The sequence below is a fragment of the Ahaetulla prasina genome, chromosome 15 (assembly GCF_028640845.1).
Source record: "Ahaetulla prasina isolate Xishuangbanna chromosome 15, ASM2864084v1, whole genome shotgun sequence".
Taxonomy (NCBI): domain Eukaryota; kingdom Metazoa; phylum Chordata; class Lepidosauria; order Squamata; family Colubridae; genus Ahaetulla; species Ahaetulla prasina.
Window position 1 is genome coordinate 11951204 of NC_080553.1, and position 18020 is coordinate 11969223.

General features: G+C 43.6%; 1 protein-coding gene across 1 annotated transcript in view; it reads left to right on the plus strand.

Annotated features, from left to right (window-relative positions):
• Positions 1 to 18020, plus strand: part of NOS1 (nitric oxide synthase 1) — a 151520-nt gene that overhangs the window by 39768 nt on the left and 93732 nt on the right. The window contains exon 2 of the mRNA XM_058158245.1: positions 2766 to 3882. Within this exon, the coding sequence (XP_058014228.1) occupies positions 3146 to 3882 (737 nt within the window). The 5' untranslated portion in view covers positions 2766 to 3145. The remainder of the gene's footprint in view (positions 1 to 2765; positions 3883 to 18020) is intronic.

Sequence of the window (18020 nt, forward strand, 5' to 3'; positions counted from 1 at the left end):
TAATTAAAGAAAACGAGAGGGGGGAAATGTAAATAATAGAGGAATACCGATACAAAACTGTTATAAAGAAAGAATGTATGTTTTATGTTAGTGTTTGTTATGTGTTATTGTTTTTTAAAAAAAATAAAAGTATTTGATAAAAAAAAAAATATCTGCAGGAAAACAACCAAGCTCTGAGAACACAAAGAGCTCAACAATTCAATGCTCAGCTATGTATATTCTCTATTATTATTTCCTTTTCTTGTTCACATTCAGCCACTGGACAGCACCCTAATCCCTACCCCACTCGTTCGAGAATAGTGGCTCCATCATAGCCTTCTTCTTACTTTCACAAAAAGTCTTTTCTGTTCCAAAATATGTTGACAATACCGACCGGCAGCTCCGTATAATTTGACATCTTCACCAGCTTTGCCTCGTACGCTCCTAAAAAATCCTGACTTTCATCTACACTAATTAGCTGCTTATTGGCTGCTTCTTGCATTCAGCAATAAATAAGAGTAAGCGATTGGAATCTATCATCCAGGACAAAAGATAATGGACGGAAGATTATCAGAGAGAGATATCCAACCTCGAATTTTAAGGAGAAATATTCTGACAGTGAGAAGAATTAATCAGTGGAACAGCCTGCCTCCAGAAGTTGTTGGTGCTCCATCCACAAGAAGAGGTTGGACGGCCATTTGTCTGGCATGGTATAGGGCAGGGGTCTGCAAACTTGGTTCTTTTAAGACTTGTGGACTTCAACTCCCAGAGTTCCTCAGCCAGGGAGTTGGGAGTTGAAGTCCACAAGTCTTAAAAGAACCAAGTTTGCAGACCCCTGGTATAGGGTATTCTGCTTGGGGAGGGGATTAGAGTAGAAGCAAGGGTGGGCTTCAAAAAATTTAGCAAGGGGTTCTCAGCCCGGTTGCTGGTGGATGTGGCCATGGTGGGCATGGCCTGCACCATGCCAAGGGGCCTTTTTTGCCTTCCCCGGGCTCTGCAGGCTTTCCTTAAGCCTGCAGGAGGGCGAAAATGACCTCCCCAGACTCCGGAGGCCGGAAATGGGCCCGTTTTTCACCTTCCCAAAGCCGCCCCGCGCGCCCTGCACTTGCCTGCATCCAAACTGGCCGCGTGGGGACTCCTAGGAGGAGCGGGGTCAGCCAGGAGTGGGATTTGGGGGTTCTCCGAACAGCACAGAATCTTAGCTAGAGGTTCTCCCGAACCCCTGCGAACCTCCAGTAGCCCCACCCCTGAGTAGAAGACCTCCCAAAGTCCCTACCAACTCCCTTATTCCGTATTCTACCTTTCTGTCTCTCTACAGCCTGATTTAATCACGGCAGCTTTCATCAACAGAAGACTTTCTTTTAATCTAGTCCTCTATTATTTCCCCAAAGCAAAACATGCCTCAAACGTGGTACGTTTCTTGTAAACATGAAAATTAATAGCCTCATTCTCTGTTCAGTCAAACATTCTGCTGGCCCAGATTTCCTGTTGTTAGTCTATACGGTACCTGCTAATTAGCTCACAAAGCTTTTGCGTTGAAAGCCCACTGTTATTTTTTTCCAAGGCTCGTTCTAATTATTATTTATTACAATTATTGATACCCACCACCAAGCATACAAAACTGACCTCGGAAGCTTGGAAGTGACCTCAAAATAATTTTTTTTTAAAAAAAAGAACCACAATAGGCAATATTATTCAAGTGAAAAATAACAAATGATTGAATCAGTTCCGTGGGATAGTAGATAAAACCTGGCTGAAGTGCAATCAAAGAGGAACATTTGTCTCCTACCCAAAATGCTGGAGCTCAAAGTCCTCCGTTTGTTTTTTCATTATTATTATTTGTTTGTTTATTAAAAATTTTGAGCTACCCTTCTTTCTTAGAAGGCGACCATGGGAGGCTTCCAGAAATAGAAAAAAAAATTAATTTGAATATTAAAGTTATGCAAATTAAAAATGTTAAACTCTACCAAAAAAAAATTAGGACTAAGAGACAGGCCGCGTGGGGATGTGGTCTTCCTATACTTCACCAAAAACTTGTGACTTTTCTGACCTAGGCTTCCTTAGAAAGTAATTCAAACGGCTGTGAATTATTGTCCTTCCCAGTCCAAAAGTCTTCTCAAACAGTCTTATCAGGGGAGTGTTTACAAACACCCACCTTATCTCCCTTGGAATGCTGCCAGAGAACTAATTGCCACACGCCAGGGCAAGGCCAAACTTAGCACAGAGTCAAACAGAGCTTTTCCAGAGCTTTTACTGAGCAGATGAAGTAATTGCTTCCTGCAAAAGCTAACGTCCCATTCACTCCTCTTTTATGTCTTATGGGAGGGGCCAATCATCTCCAAGTCTTACTCCCAAGTCGACCCTGTTTCCTCAATTGTTCCTGTCTCCTGGCAACTCTGCTCATGCACACACTGGGAACAGGCTCCCGCTGTTCTTCTGTCTTGCTGATGTCAGACTCCGGAGATTCTGGAGGCAGCAAAGAACTACCAGATGGCCTTGGCCCCCTGTCTCTGTCTCTGATGCAGAGCCCTTGTCTGAGCCTTCCCCAGACTCCAGGACTGGCCCACGTTCCTCCCCACACTCTTCACTGTCTGATTCTGCTGCCGGCTCTGCTGGCCGCTGGTGAGCCACAATGTGACTTTCAACAATTTCACAACAGTTTCTGCTCTGCCCTGCTAGATGTTCTTGGTTTTAGTCTATTTTGCCCATCTCGAATGTCTAAGCCAGTCTGATATTTTTTATTTTATTTTTTCTGTCTCTTCTTCCCACCCTCTCTCTCTCTGTAGGTAAAGAAGATGTGAAGCAAATCCCACGTCCCAAGACACCGAAGAATGCTTGGCAAGCGCTGTCTTCTCCAGCCATCTGTTGAGCCAGAAGATGTCCAATGGAGTTTTCCGTTCATTTCATGTAGGATGGATGGCTTTGTTGCCTTCTAGGGAATGAAAACGAGCTGGACCAGATCTGCAGAGATGCCTGCATGACCTACGAATTTTATCTTTTATCAAGAGTTGAAGAAGGTCGGCTTTTCCCAGCTTGCAAACAGATATAAAACCTTCTACTCTGTCTCTCTTGTTCGTTAGAGGTTTGTGGCTCAACCGTGGACAAACGGAGAGTCCATCTCTGTAACTGTTGAGATCCTCGAGGTCTGGACAATTTCGGGACTACAATGGAAGAGAATGTATTCAGTGTCCAACAGATTCAACCAAATGTAATCTCGGTGAAGCTCTTCAAACGGAAGGTGGGTGGCCTTGGGTTCCTGGTGAAGGAACGAGTCAACAAGCCCCCCGTGATCATCTCTGACTTGATCCGAGGAGGGGCAGCAGAACAAAGTGGCCTTATTCAGACAGGAGATATTATCCTAGCGGTCAATGGGAAGCCCCTGGTTGATATGAACTATGATGCGGCCTTAGGAGTCCTCAGAAGCATCGCTTCAGAAACTTATGTTGTTCTCATCTTAAGAGGCCCAGAGGGCTTCACCACTCACCTAGAGACAACCTTTGCTGGAGACGGGACGCCAAAGACCATCCGAGTCACCAGACCTCTGTGTGGGACGCCAACCGTAGGTGATCAGGCATCTGCTCTGAGCATCCGCACCAAAGACAAGCAACAGGGGGAAGAACATACCATGGGGGGTTCCGTCAGCTCCCGGTGTGCCCGGGAGAATGGGCAAGGGGAAGAAAATCTGGTGCACATCAACGGCATGGTAGCCAGCAACGTGTCCAAGGACACTCTGAAAGGAAACCAGGATATTCCTGACCACTGCCTGAATGGCAGTGTTGAGAACAGTGAACTGCTCAAGGAGATTGAGCCTGTGCTGGATCTTCTGAAGGGTGACAGCAAGGAACTCAACGGCAATGCTGAAGCCAAGATGGGAATGAGAGATGTCGAAGTCCAGGTGGAGAGGTAGGATGCGAAATTCATTTTATGCTACAGGTAGTCCTCAATTTGAGTCCAACATTTCCATTGCTAAGCAAGACAGTTGTTAAGTAGGCTTTGTCCCATTCTACTTTTCTTGCCACAGTGAAGTGAATCACAGCAGTTGTAAAGCTGTGTTGAGTTGACTTGAGTTCCGTTGGATTGGGTGGGGTTGGGTGGGGTTGAGTTGCATTGCATTGTGTTGCATTTGGTCATTAAGCTTCCCACATTGACTTTGCTTGTCAGAAGCAGGCTGGGGATGGTTGCATAAAGTGATCCCATAACCCTGGAACAGTGCAACTGTGATAAATACATGCCAGTTGCCAAGTGGTCATGTGACTATGGGGAGCATTTTTTCTGCAACACGAAAAATGCTCATAGGTCTTTTTTTTTTTCAATAGTCACTAAATGAATGGTTCTAAGTCGAGGACTACCTGCATTTATATCACCTCCATGTCATTTGGGATGACAGCTCCCGAAATGCCTAACCACCGCTCTTCCACAGAGTTCTAAGACTCTTAGCAACAGCCAGGAAGGAATAAGATTTCTCTATGTGAATGCTGACTTTCAAATCTATTCTGCCTTGACCATGCAGGCATGGCTGGACTTTCTGATGATCATTTAGCAAAGGTGCTGGAATCATAGGGAAATGTGCAGGGGGGGCGGGGTGAGAGTGAGAAATAAAGGCACCCCGCTGCCTTCCTTCCTTCGAGGACCTAGATCAGGGGTCGGCAACCTTAAACACTCAAAGAGCCACAAAGGTCCTAACCAGAAACCCCTGTTCAATTCTGGAGCCGACCACAAGTCCGGTTCCCCCACCATAGAGTCTCCTCCTAGCGTGGCGTCCTTTTTCCTCTGCCAATCGGAAGTCCGGTTCCTCCACCATAGAGTCTCCTCCTAGCGTGGCACTCTTTTTCTTCTACTTGTCCTAACCGAAAGCCCTATCAATTGTGGAGCCGACCAGCGACAGGGAGCCGCAGCAGAGGGATGAAAGAGCCACATGCGGCTCCAGAGCCCCGGGTTGCCGATCCCTGACCTATACACTGGTCAGAAAGAGGGCTGAGAAAGTAAACATTAGGGACAGTTTAGGGACATAAACTGTTTCAACTCTTCCCCTGGGGATGCCACTATAGGGCATTGCATGCCAAAACAACTAGACACAAAGACGGTTTCTTCCCCCCTGCCATCACTTTGGTGAACACCTGATTCCCACAGCACTGTCTTAGTATGTCTATGGATATTTACTCATAGAGTACAGAGCTGTTTTGCTATTATCCTTCTCATCTTTCCTCTCCCCTCCTCTCCTCTCTTCCATCTCTCCTCTCATCCCCTCCCCTCCTGTAATCTTCTCTTCTCTTCTCTCCTCTCCTCTCCTCACCTTTCATTCTGTAATTTACTCTCCTCTCCTCTCCTTTCTTCCATCTCTCCTCTCCTCCTCTCCCCTCCTGTAATCTTCTTTCCTTCTCTTCTCTTCTCTTCTCTTCTCTTCTCTTCTCTTCTCTTCTCTTCTCTTCTCTTGTCTCCTCTCCTCTCCTCCCCTCCCCTCCCCTCCCCTTTCATTCTATAATTTTCTCTCCTGTCCTGTCCTGTCCTCTCCTCTTCCATCTCTCCTCCCCTCTCCTCCTGGTATCTTCTCTTCTCTCCTCTCCCCTCCTCCCCTCCCCTCCTCTCACCTTCCATTTTGTAATCTTCTCTCCTCTCTCTCCTCTCCTCCCTCCCTCCTCCTCTCCTCTCTTCTCCTCCCTTTCTTCTCTCCTCTCTTCTCCCTTTCCATTCTGTAATCTCCTCTCCTCCCATCCCCTCCTCTCCTCCTCTCCCCTTCCCTTCTCTAATCTCCTCCCCTCCTCTCCTCTCTTCTCCTCCCTTTCTTCTCCTCTCTTCTCCCTTTCCATTCTGTAATCTCCTCCTCCCATCCCCTCCTCTCCTCCTCTGCCCTTCCATTCTGTAATCTCCTCCCCTCCCCTTCTCTCCTCTCCTCTCCTCCCTTCCCTCTATCCTCTCTCCTCCCTTTCCATTCTGTAATCTCCTCTCCTCCCCTCTCCTCCCCTCCTCTCCTCCCCTGCCCTTCCATTCTGTAATCTCCTCCCCTCCCCTCCCCTTCTCTCCTCTCCTCCCTTCCTCTATCCTCTCCTCCCTTTCCATTCTGTAATCTCCTCCTCCCTCCTCCCTCCTCTCCTCCTCTGCCCTTCCATTCTGTAATCTCCTCCCCTCCCCTTCTCTCCTCTCCTCCCTTCCCTCTATCCTCTCTCCTCCCTTTCCATTCTGTAATCTCCTCTCCTCCCCTCTCCTCCCCTCCTCTCCTCCCCTGCCCTTCCATTCTGTAACCGTCTCTCCTCTACTCTCTTCTCTTCTCCCCTGCTTTTTCTTCCCTGAATGAAGAGGACTTATTTTTATGAGAGTTGGTCTCCATTTCAAATTGCTTTCCCTCTGAGTAACAATAGCGTCCTTGCCTCCCGTTCTCTCACCTGCTGTCTTCTACACAGAGCTAAAAAGATACCTCAACCCTTCATCTGGGTGCTTTAAATTCATGGAATATTCCCCCAACGCCTATGAGCACAGCCCTATCCTGATTAATCAGTAGGAGCCTTAATTGGATCTATTAAAAAAATGAGATTCTTAAATAACGGGCGCAGAGGAGAGAGTGACAAGCATAACACCAGGATGGGTTATCTTTTTAATGGATGCTTATTTCAAACTTTTTAGCGTTGGCTTGCTTGAAATGGACTTTGCTTCCTGAACTGGAAAAACACAATGCTAAATGAAGGAATTAAATGCCTCCCTCCACAGCAGCTCGTGAACCGTGCCTAATTGATGATCTAATGTATGAAGCTGCGGAGAAAAACAAGCCCTTTTCAGAATATGTCCATTATCTAACTTCACCTTTCTCAACCTGAGTCCTGTTAGAGCAGCGGTGGGCCGTTAATTTTCCCAAGGGGCCACGAGAGAAGCTGGAACAGTCGTGAAGCCCACACCCATAATTCAATGTGCGTTGCCCCCACACACACACACACACACTCCCCATTGGCACGCGATAGTGGTGGGTTTCAAAAAATTTTACTAACGGTTCTGTGGGTGTGGCTTGGTGGGCGTGGGATGGCTTTGTGGGCGTGGCAGGGGAAGGATACTGCAAAATCTCCATTCCCTCCCCACTCCAGGGGAAGCTTACTGCAAAATCCCCATTTCCTCCCAATCAGCTGGGACTCGGGAGGCAGAGAATAGATGGGGGTTGGGGCCAGTCAGAATTTTTACTACCGGTTCTCCGAACTACTCAAAATTTCAGCTACCAGTTCTCCAGAACTGGTCAGAACCTGCCGAAACCCACCTTTGGCACGCGATGGCATGGTGGGTCCACTAGCTTGTTTTTCACCCTCCCAAGGCTCTCTTGGAGGGCAAAAACAGCCTTCCCCATCACCCCACCCCACCCAGAAGCCCTTCAGAGGCCGGAAACAGCCTGTTTGCCAGCTTTCGGTGGGATGAGAAGGCTGGGCTAGTGAGCCAAGGAAGGCTTTAATTCTACACAGCTGAAAAAATGAGGCAGCAATGAGAAATCTGGTTAGCATCCCCAGAAATGAAGCAGCGATCAAGGAATAAGAGGAAAACAGATGAACTATATTTTAGGAAAAGATTGGGTTTTAGTGACAATCCTCTTGACTGAACGAGTCAAAAAGAGGCTGGGAAAATATTTACAGGCCCCTCGCATCCTGGACATAAACTGTTTCAACTCCTACCCTCAAAACGACACTATAGAGGACTGCACACCAGAACAACTAGACACAACGACAGTTTTTCCCCAACACCATCACTCTGCTAAACAAATAATTCCCTCAACAATGTCAAACTATTCACTAAGTCTGCATTACTATTAATCTTCTCATTGTTCCCATCACCCATCTCCTCCCAAGGTATGACTGTACCTTGTTGCTTGTATCCTTACGATTTACATTGATATTGTTTCCTGATTGCTTATTTGTTCCCTATGACTATCATTAAGTGTTGTACCTTATGATTCTTGACTAATGTATCTTTTCTTTTATGTACACTGAGAGCATATGCACCAAAGACAAATTCCTTGTTTGTCCAATCCCACTTGGCCAATAAAGAATTCTGTTCTATTCTATTCTATTCTATTCTATTCTATTCTATTCTATTCTATTCTATTCTATTCTATTCTATTCGTAGCTAAACCCTGAGGTTACACTTCAAGAATTCTAGTCTAGTCTAGTCTTATACTGTGGTGGCCAAAACTGGATGCAGGATTCTAGGTGTGGCCTTACAAAGAATGGTAACAGCACCTGCCTTGATCTTGATTTTATCCCCCTGTTAATGCAATTTAGGGACTGCATTGGCTTTTTTGGCTACCGCTGCAGGTCTGGGAAACTCTGATTTAAACAACTTGGCAAAGTATTCCAAACTTCTTTTGTCTGGATAAAAATAGAGCTGGGGACAAGTTGAGCCGGTCAGTTTACAGTCACCTGGGGGCCAGTTCTCTTTCCTCCGTGTTTAAGCAGGAAAGTTAAGAATAAAACAGGAAGCCTTCACTTAGTGAACTCTCTCCATTGAGTAATTATAGTTTGCAAGTGACAGCCGGGAATGGGAAAACCTGCTTAGAACAATAGGCATATCATATGTGATTTGGCGGCGTATATTCCAGTAGTCCTTGACTTACAACCACAGCCGAGCCCAAAATGTATGTGGCTAAGCGAGACAGTTGCCAGGTGAATTTTACCCCCATTTTACAATCTTTCTTGCCACAGTTGTTAAGAGAATCACTGCAGCTGTGATGTTCGTAACACGGTCGTTAAGTGAATCCGGCTTCCTTATTGACTTTGCTGGTCAGAAAAGTCGCAAAAGGGGATCACGTGACCCCAGGACAGCTGCCACCGTCATAAATATGAGTCAGTTGCCAAGCGTCTGAATCTTGATGACATGACCACAATGGCCGTAAGTGTGAAAAATGGTCATGGGTCACTTTTTTCAGTTGGAAGTTCCGTTGGGACTTCAAACGGTCAGTAAGTTGATGGTTGTAAACTGAGTTTTGGTCGTTGTGATGTAAAATAAGATGTGGAGACTCTAGAAAGAGTGCAGAGAAGAACAATGAAGATGATGAGGGGACTGGAGGCTAAAGCATGAAGAACGGTTGCAGGAACTGGGTCTGTCTAGTTTAATGAAAAGAAGGACTAGGGGAGACATGATAGCAGTGTTCCAATATCTCAGGGGCTGCCCCAAAGAAGAGGGAGTCGGGCTGTTCTCCAAAGTACCTGAGGGCAGGACAAGAAGCAATGGGTGGAAACTGATCAAGGAGAGAAGCAACCTAGAACTAAGGAGAAATTTCCCGACAATGCGAACAATTAATCAGTGGAACAACTTGCCTCCAGAAGTTGTGAATGCTTCAACACTGGAAGTTTTTAAGAAGAGATTGGACATCCATTTGTCTGAAATGGTGTAGGGTTTCCTGCCTAAGCAGGGGTTGGACTAGAAGACCTCCAAGGTCCCTTCCAACTCTGTTATTCTATTCTAAATACTTCTAGAAGACGATGCAATCGGACAAAAACTTAATCACAATTACCATAGCAACATCCATAATTACTACCTTACATCAAAAACACATCGCGTTTACATCACGTTGGTTTACTTGTGTACTCTGGTGGGTGACCAGCTGAGACATCAGTTGTTTAGACACGCATAAAGCGACATGTTTACATCTCACTAAGCTGAGGTTTGTTTGCTCATGGTTTATTAACTAAGTCGCGTTAAGCCCTAAACTGGGACTTGCAAACCACAACAGTCAGGCATACAAAAATGCGGTGAGATGAAGACACATCAACTACACCATGGGTCAACATGAGGATTGGGAGGGGGGGGATCTTGGGGCAGCCACGGATGTGACTTAACACATTTTGAGGGATTGAAGAGATGGAGCTACACTTTTTCCACTTCAAAAGGAATATCTAACTGCTCCCCCACCAAGCAACCATGCTAGTTGATGTCAAGTGGAACAAAGGCATCAAAGAATTATGAAGTCAGAAGAGGTTGGTTGGGCAATTGAGCCCAATCTCTGGCCCAGTGAAGAAATTCAACTTAAAACATCCCAGACGAGTGGCTTCAGAATTGGCTTCACTCAATTTTGAAAAGAGGTTCTTCGATTTTAAGCATTGTCCTTTTCCTCCAAACTAAGGAAAAATTCTAGGTGAAGTCATAGACTTATTCCTTGTGTGTCCAAGATAAATTCCTTGTGTGTCGAATCACACTTGGCCAATAAAAATTCTATTCTATTCTATTCTATTCTATTCTATTCTATTCTATTCTATTCTATTCTATTCTATTCTATTCTATTCTATACCTAATTTCTTTTCTTTTCTATTCTATTCTATTCTATTCTTTATTTCTATTCTATTCTACTCTATTCTATACCTAAATTCTTTTCTATTCTATTCTATTCTATTCTACACCTAATTTCTTTTTTTTTCTTTTCTATTCTATTCTATTCTATTCTATTCTATTCTATTCTTTATTTCTATTCTATTCTACTCTATTCTATACCTAAATTCTTTTCTATTCTATTCTATTCTATTCTATTCTATTCTATTCTATTCTATTCTACACCTAATTTCTTTTCTTTTCTATTCTATTCTATTCTATTCTATTCTACTCTATTCTATTCTTTATTTCTATTCTATTCTACTCTATTCTATACCTAAATTCTTTTCTATTCTATTCTATTCTATTCCTAATTTCTTTTCTATCCTATCCTATCCTATCCTATCCTATCCTATCCTATCCTATCCTATCCTATCCTATCCTATCCTATCCTATTCTTTATTTCTATTCTATTCTATTCTATTCTATTCTTTATTTCTATTCTATTCTATACCTAATTTCTTTTTTCTATTCTATTCTATTCTATTCATTTCTATTCATTTCTATTCTATTCTATTCTATTCTATTCTATTCTATTCTATACCTAAATTCTTTTCTATTCTATTCTATTCTATTCTACACCTAATTTCTTTTTTTCTTTTCTATTCTATTCTATTCTATTCTATTCTTTATTTCTATTCTATTCTATTCTATTCTATTCTATTCTATTCTATACCTAAATTCTTTTCTATTCTATTCTATTCTATACCTAATTTCTTTTCTATCCTATCCTATCCTATTCTTTATTTCTATTCTATTCTATTCTATTCTTTATTTCTATTCTATTCTATTCTATACCTAATTTCTTTTCTTTTCTATTCTATTCTATTCTATTCTATTCTATTCTGTTCTGTTCTGTTCTATTCTATTCATTTCTATTCTATTCTTTATTTCTGTTCTATTCTATTCTATACCTAATTTCTTTTCTATTCTATTCTATTCTATTCTATTCTATTCTGTTCTGTTCTGTTCTGTTCTGTTCTATTGTTCATTTGTTTATTTACCATATTTGTATCTCACAAGAAAGTGACTCCACTTAAACCTGGAACATATTTAATGCAATTGATGGTTTCAGTGCATCTATGAGAAAGAACCGGATTATTCCCCATTTTACAGATGGAAAAACTGATGTGAAATACAGGTAGTCGTCAGCGTACGACCACAATTGAGCTCCAAATTTCTGTTGCTAAGTGAGACACTTGTGAAGTGAGTTTTGCTAAATTTTACGACTTTTCTTGCCACGGTTGTTAGAATAGAATAGAATAGAATAGAATAGAATAGAATAGAATAGAATAGAATAGAATTTTATTGGCCAAGTGTGATTGGACACACAAGGAATTTGTCTTGGTGCATATGCTCTCAGTGTACATAAAAGAAAAGATACGTTCATCAAGGTACAACATTTACAACACAAATGATGGTCAATATATCAATATAAATCATAAGGATTGCCAGCAACAAAGTTACAGTCATACAGTCGTAAGTGGAAAGAGATTGGTGATGGGAACTATGAGACAATTAATAGTAGTGCAGATTCAGTAAATAGTTTGACAGTGTTGAGGGAATTATTTGTTTAGCAGAGTGATGGCGTTGGGGAAAAAACTGTTCTTGTGTCTAGTTGTTCTGGTGTGCAGTGCTCTGTAGCGTCGTTTTGAGGGTAGGAGTTGAAACAGTTTATGTCCAGGATGCGAGGGATCTGCAAATATTTTCAGGGCCCTCTTCTTGATTCGTGCAGTATACAGGTCCTCAATGGAAGGCAGGTTGGTAGCAATTATTTTTTCTGCAGTTCTAGTTATCCTCTGAAGTCTGTGTTTTTCTTGTTGGGTTGCAGAACCGAACCAGACAGTTATAGAGGTGCAAATGACAGACTCAATAATTCCTCTGCAGAACTGAATCAGCAGCTCCTTGGGTAGTTTGAGCTTACTGAGTTGGCGCAGAAAGAACATTCTTTGTTGTCCTTTTTTAATGATGTTTTTGATGTCCATTTGAGATCTTGCGATATGATAGAACCCAGAAATTTGAAGGTTTCTACTGTTGATACTGTGTTGTCAAGTATTGTGAGAGGTGTTAAGGGAATCGCTGCCATTGTGAAGTCAGTAACAGGGCTGTGAAGTGAATCTGTCTTCCCCATTGTTTCTGCTGGTCAGAAAGTTCACAAAAGGGGATCAAATGACCCCAGGAAAAACTGCAACCGTCATAAATATGAGTCAGTTACCAAGCGTTTGAATTTTTAATGACATGTCCACAATGGTCCTAAGTGTGAAAAATGGACATGGATTACTTTTTTCACTGCCATTGTAACTTCAAATGGTCAGTAAACAAATGGTTGAAAGTTGAGGTCTGCCTGCACTTTTGCCTAGTTGCGCAGTTGATTCCTTGGCTGGTCTATCTAGTACAGTGATGGGTTGTTGTGTCTCATCCGATCTCACCACAGCCGGGGCCTTCTTGTCTGTTTCCGAACATGGAGGAATGTCCTAGTATGCCTCCCGGCCCCAGCCCTGGCTCCACACCCAGACAGGCTGAAGAGGAGGAAATACCTCCAGCCCCCAGCTCTGGCTCCATGCCCAGGCAAACAGAGCAACTAGACCCCTCCCCCTCCTCCACAGCATGTGAGCCTGAGGGAGGTCAATTGCCAACTGCTGCAGACTGGAGTGACCCTCGCGTCAGAAGACTTGATAGGCGGAGGCAACAGAAGGAAGGGAGGGGCAGGCCTGGATAAGTGCTGAGTCATGGAGCCACACCCCATGGCCTATATAAAGGATCTGCTTTCTGGCATTCTCTGAGTCAGGCAAAGTCTAAACATATCTTGCTGAAGTCACTTTCTGGTCTCCTGCCTGCCCTGAGGACTTTGCTAGGACTTTGGCAGAGTTGCAGAGGCAGGCCTGATTCGGATTTCCCTGACCCGGCCGTCAGCGGAGGAGTGGGACACGACATGGGTAACCTTTTTACCACTGCTGCCAGGAGGGGTGGGATTGCGCGCGCACATGCCCACACCCATGATTCTATGTGCCCCGCCCCCACACATGTGCTCGTGACCCTACCCCACTCCACCCCCCGCTCCTGGCACGCGATGGCCCGATAGGCCCGTTTTTCTCTCTCACCAGGCTCTAGAGCCTTTCTAGGAGTCTGGGGAGGGAGAAAATGGCCTTCCCCACCCCCCCTCCCCCCAGAGGCCAGAAACGGCCCATTTGCCAACTTCTGGTGGGACCAGAAGGCCCGTTTTTTGCTGTCTCCAGTCTCCAGAGCCTTTCTAGGAGTCTGAGGAAAGCGAAAATGGTCTTCCAAACTCCCCCTCCCCCCGAGACCCTCTGGAGGCCGAAAACAGCCCATTTGCCAACTTCCGGTCTCACCGGAACTGAGCTCGCATGCCCACTGATATGGCTACGTGTGCCATAGGTTTGCCATCACGGATCTAGTAGAACTGGCAATATCTGTCTCTGTAGGAAATGTGGGTTGATATTTTGAAGATCTCCTGCCCTTCCGCCTACATATACGGCCAAAATTTATTAGTCATCAGGTGTAAATAAAATGCGTAAATAAAACGAAAGATCAGGAACAATTCCCAATGCCAAGCCCTTTAAAAATTAGTAGCATTGATGGTTCCACATTAGAGTATCTACGTTGGTAGTTGCAATGTATGGCTGTGAAAGTTGGACCATAAGGAAGGCTGAGCGCCAAAGAATTGAGGCCTTTGAACTCTGGTGCTGGAGAAGACCCCTGCAAGTCTCTTAGACTGCAAGGTGAACAAACAAGTCAGTTCTAGAGGAGATCAACCCTGACTGACTGCTCTTTAGAAGGCCAGGTCCTGAAGAGGAAACTCAAATTCTTTGGCCACCTAATGAGAAGGAAGGACTCCCTGGAGAAGAGCTGAATGCTGGGAACGATGGAGAGCAAAGAAGAAGAAGGGGACAGCAGAGAACGAGGTGGCTAGATGGAGTCACTGAAGCAGTCAGCATGAGCTTAAATGGACTCCAGGAGATGGAAGAGGACAGGAAGGCCTGGAGGAATGTTGTCCATGGGGTTGCGATGGGTCAGACACAACTTCACAACTAACAACAACAACAACAATATAGTTAGTGGCAATCCCAGAGATTTAGACTAGAGTAGGATTTTTTACTTTCCTTGAAAGACCACAAAGGAGCAGAAATGCTTCTAATGCCCCAAATGAAAAGGCAGCGGAGATCATCAATTGCTACGTGGCAAGATGTCTTACCCCAAAGATATTATCTCCCCACCCCCACCCCGCTAACCATGGGGTGAAAGTTGACCATGACTCCTTCGATAATTACTCTTCTGCTTTTCTATTTTTTACTTTGCCGAAAGATGGTTGTCATATCTGATCTCTTTGACCAGCTTCTAATGCCTCAGGTCTAGCTGGGCTGCTGTATTTCCCTTGTGACTCCTGAAGCTTACGCCTTTCACGAAACCCATAAGGCAGTGGAATGTATTTTTAAAGGATCTTATTTTCCACAATTGGGATAGAAAGCGAGCTCTGCCCATAAGGGCATCACCTCTTAGTCGAAGGGGGACATAAAAGTAAAATAAAATTCAGATAGGATTTTGCCCTTGAAGAGACTTGCTTGCGGGCTGTGACGATTGCAAATGTTAATGCGTAAAGGCATATAATCCTAGTACTGGAAAGATTGAATAGAATAGAATAACAGAATCGTAAGGGACTTTGGAGGTCTTCTAGTCCAACCCTCTGCTTAGTCAGGAAACCCTACACCACTTCAGACAAATGGTTATCCAACATCTTCTTAAAAACTTCCAGTGTTGGGACATTCACAATTTCTGGAGGCAAGTCGTTCCACTGATTAATTGTTCTCACTGTCAGGAAATTTCTCCTTAGTTCTAGGTTGCTTCTCTCTTTGATAAGTTTCCACCCATTGCTTCTTGTCCTGCTCTCAGGTGCTTTGGAGAATAGTTTGACTCCCTCTTCTTTGGGGCAGCCCCTGAGATATTGGAAGACTGCTATCATATCTCCCCTAGTCCTTCTTTTCATTAAACTAGACATCCCCAGTTCCTGCAACCGTTCCTTCATATGTTGTAGCTTTCAGTCCCCCAATCATCTTCATTGTTCTTCTCTGCACTCTTTCTAGCATCTCCACATCCTTTTTACATCTTGGCGAACAAAACTGAATGCAGTATTCCAAGTGTGGCCTTACCAAGGCATTATAAAGTGGTATTAACACGTCACGTGATCTTGATTCTATCCCTCTGTTGATGCAGCCCAGATCTGTGTTGGCTTTTTTGGCAGCTGCTGCACACGGCTGGCTCATATTTAAATGGTTGTCCACTAGGACTCCAAGATCCCTCTCACAGTTACTACTAAGTCTAATCCTCTTGTTGTTCAGTGGAAGAATCCAAATAAAATCATCCGGGATAGCTTTTTGTCTTGCCTCTGCTTGAACTTTTTCAGTGAAGGAAGCTCCGAACTTCCTTTGGTAAATTATTTCCATGGCTTCTTATTATTTTCTAAACTTTCAATGGGAATCTGGCTTTCCTCTTTCTATATCCTGCTTCCTGGAACAATAGTCTTGCTCAACTATGGAATATTCTTTCAGGTGCTTAAAGGTTAAAAGTTAAAGAGCCATCAAGTCAAGGTCAAAATCCTGACGACTATGCAGATAACCTCATGACATGATTTTCCTTAAGCAGAAAAAACTTGTGGAGAGTTGGCCTCTGACAGAAAGCCCCTTGAAGATACTAGGAGCATTTGAAATGTGGATTTACGAGCGGCAGTTACCTAGATGTTGGGTTGACAAAATCAGAAATGAGGAGGTGATAAGCCGCCTGGGAAAGCCAAGGGAAATCACCCAAACCATAAAAAAGGGAAAGTTAGAATATTTTGGACATGCGATGCGACACCTGGAAAAATACGACACTTAATCCTCCAAGGAAAGATTGAAGGCAAACCAAGTCCATGACTGGTTTGGATAAAACTCAACAGCACTGTTTCATGAGGCTGTTGATAAAAATAGGATCGCTAACGTCTGATGACAGATATGGAAGGAGAAGGAGAAGGAGAAGGAGAAGGAGAAGAAGAAGAAGAAGAAGAAGAAGAAGAAGAAGAAGAAGAAGAAGAAGAAGAAGAAGAAGAAGAAGAAGAAGAAGAAGAAGAAAGGGAGGGAGGGAGAGGAAGAGGAGGACGAGGAGAAGGAGGAGGGGAGGGGAGGAGGAAGAAGGAGAAGGAGAAGGAGAAGAAGAAGAAGAAGAAAGGGAGGGAGGGAGAGGAAGAGGAGGAGGGGAGGAGGGAGGAGGAGGAGGAGGAGGAGGGAGGAGGAGGAGGGGAAGGTGGAGGAGGGGGAGGGAGACGAGGAAGAAGGAGAAGGAGAAGGAGAAGAGGAGGAGGAAGAAGAAGAAGAAGAAGAAGAGGAGGAGGAGGAGAAGGAGGAGGAGGAGAAGGAGGAGGAGGAGAGGAGGAGAAGGAGAAGAATCATCAGAGGTTGAATCCTATTTGAGGTCTTCATATGATTGTACAGAAAGAGAGGAAGCCTCCTGGCTTCTCCTGAGGGTTAATGTAAGTTGATCAAATAGAAAACAGGATATTCGCATGGACCCCTTGTCTACGTCATCAGTAAATGAATGCAACAACAACAGAGAAGGTCACCAATGTTCTCATCTCCTTTCCAAGGATCTGAAGACATCTACGTTTCATCGGTTTAAAGGAGAAATGGTAAAAAAAAAAAAAAAAGCTAGATGTTTTCCCCAACATAACACTAAGCGAAAGGCTTCCTAGGAAAGTATTACTATTCATCCTTCCATAAACAAATCCTTGTATCATTTAGGAAGGCTCCAATCCTTTCCAAAGAGAAAGAAAAGAAATTGCATGCCAACGGAAATAAAAATCACTCCAGAATGTCTTTTGCTTGTAGAGCTTGAAATGTACTTGGCCAAGTTTTCTTCATTTTTTAAAAAAAATAGAATAGAATAGAATAGAATAGAATAGAATAGAATAGAATAGAATAGAATAGAATAGAATAGAATAGAATAGAATAGAGTTTTTATTGGCCATGTGTGATTGGACACACAAGGAATTTGTCTTCGGTGCATAAGCGCTCAGTGTACATAAAGAGAATAAAATATATTCATCGAGAATAAAAAGATACAACACTTAATGATAGTCAAGATTACTAATAAGCTATCAAATCGTACTAGGAAACAAATAAAAACGATATAATTGAAAGATACAAACAACATGGTTATAGTTATGATTATAAGCAGGAAGAGCTAGATACTAGTAAGGAAGAGAAGAATAATAGTTATATGCTTAGTAAATTTGACAGTGTTGAGGGAATTATTTGTTCAGCAGAGTGATGGTGTTCGGGGGAAAAACTGTTCTTGTATCTAGTTGTTCTGGTGTGCAGTACTCTATAGCGTCGTTTTGAGGGTAGGAGTTGAAACAATTTATTTCCACGATGTGAGGGGTCTGTAAATATTTTCACAGCCCTCTTTTTGACTCGTGCAGTATACAGGTCCTCAATGGAAGGCAGGTTGGTAGCCATGGTTTTTTCTGCAGTTCTAATGATCCTCTGAAGTCTGTGTCTGTCTTGTTGGGCTGCAGAACCAAACCAGACAGTTATGGAGGTGCAGATGACAGACTCAATCATTCCTCTCTAGAACTGAATCAGCAGCTCTTTGGGATTTTAGGAGGCACGTAGCAGAATAACGTTGCTACCAAATAATTTTGTTCTTGGAACCCCCCGAAA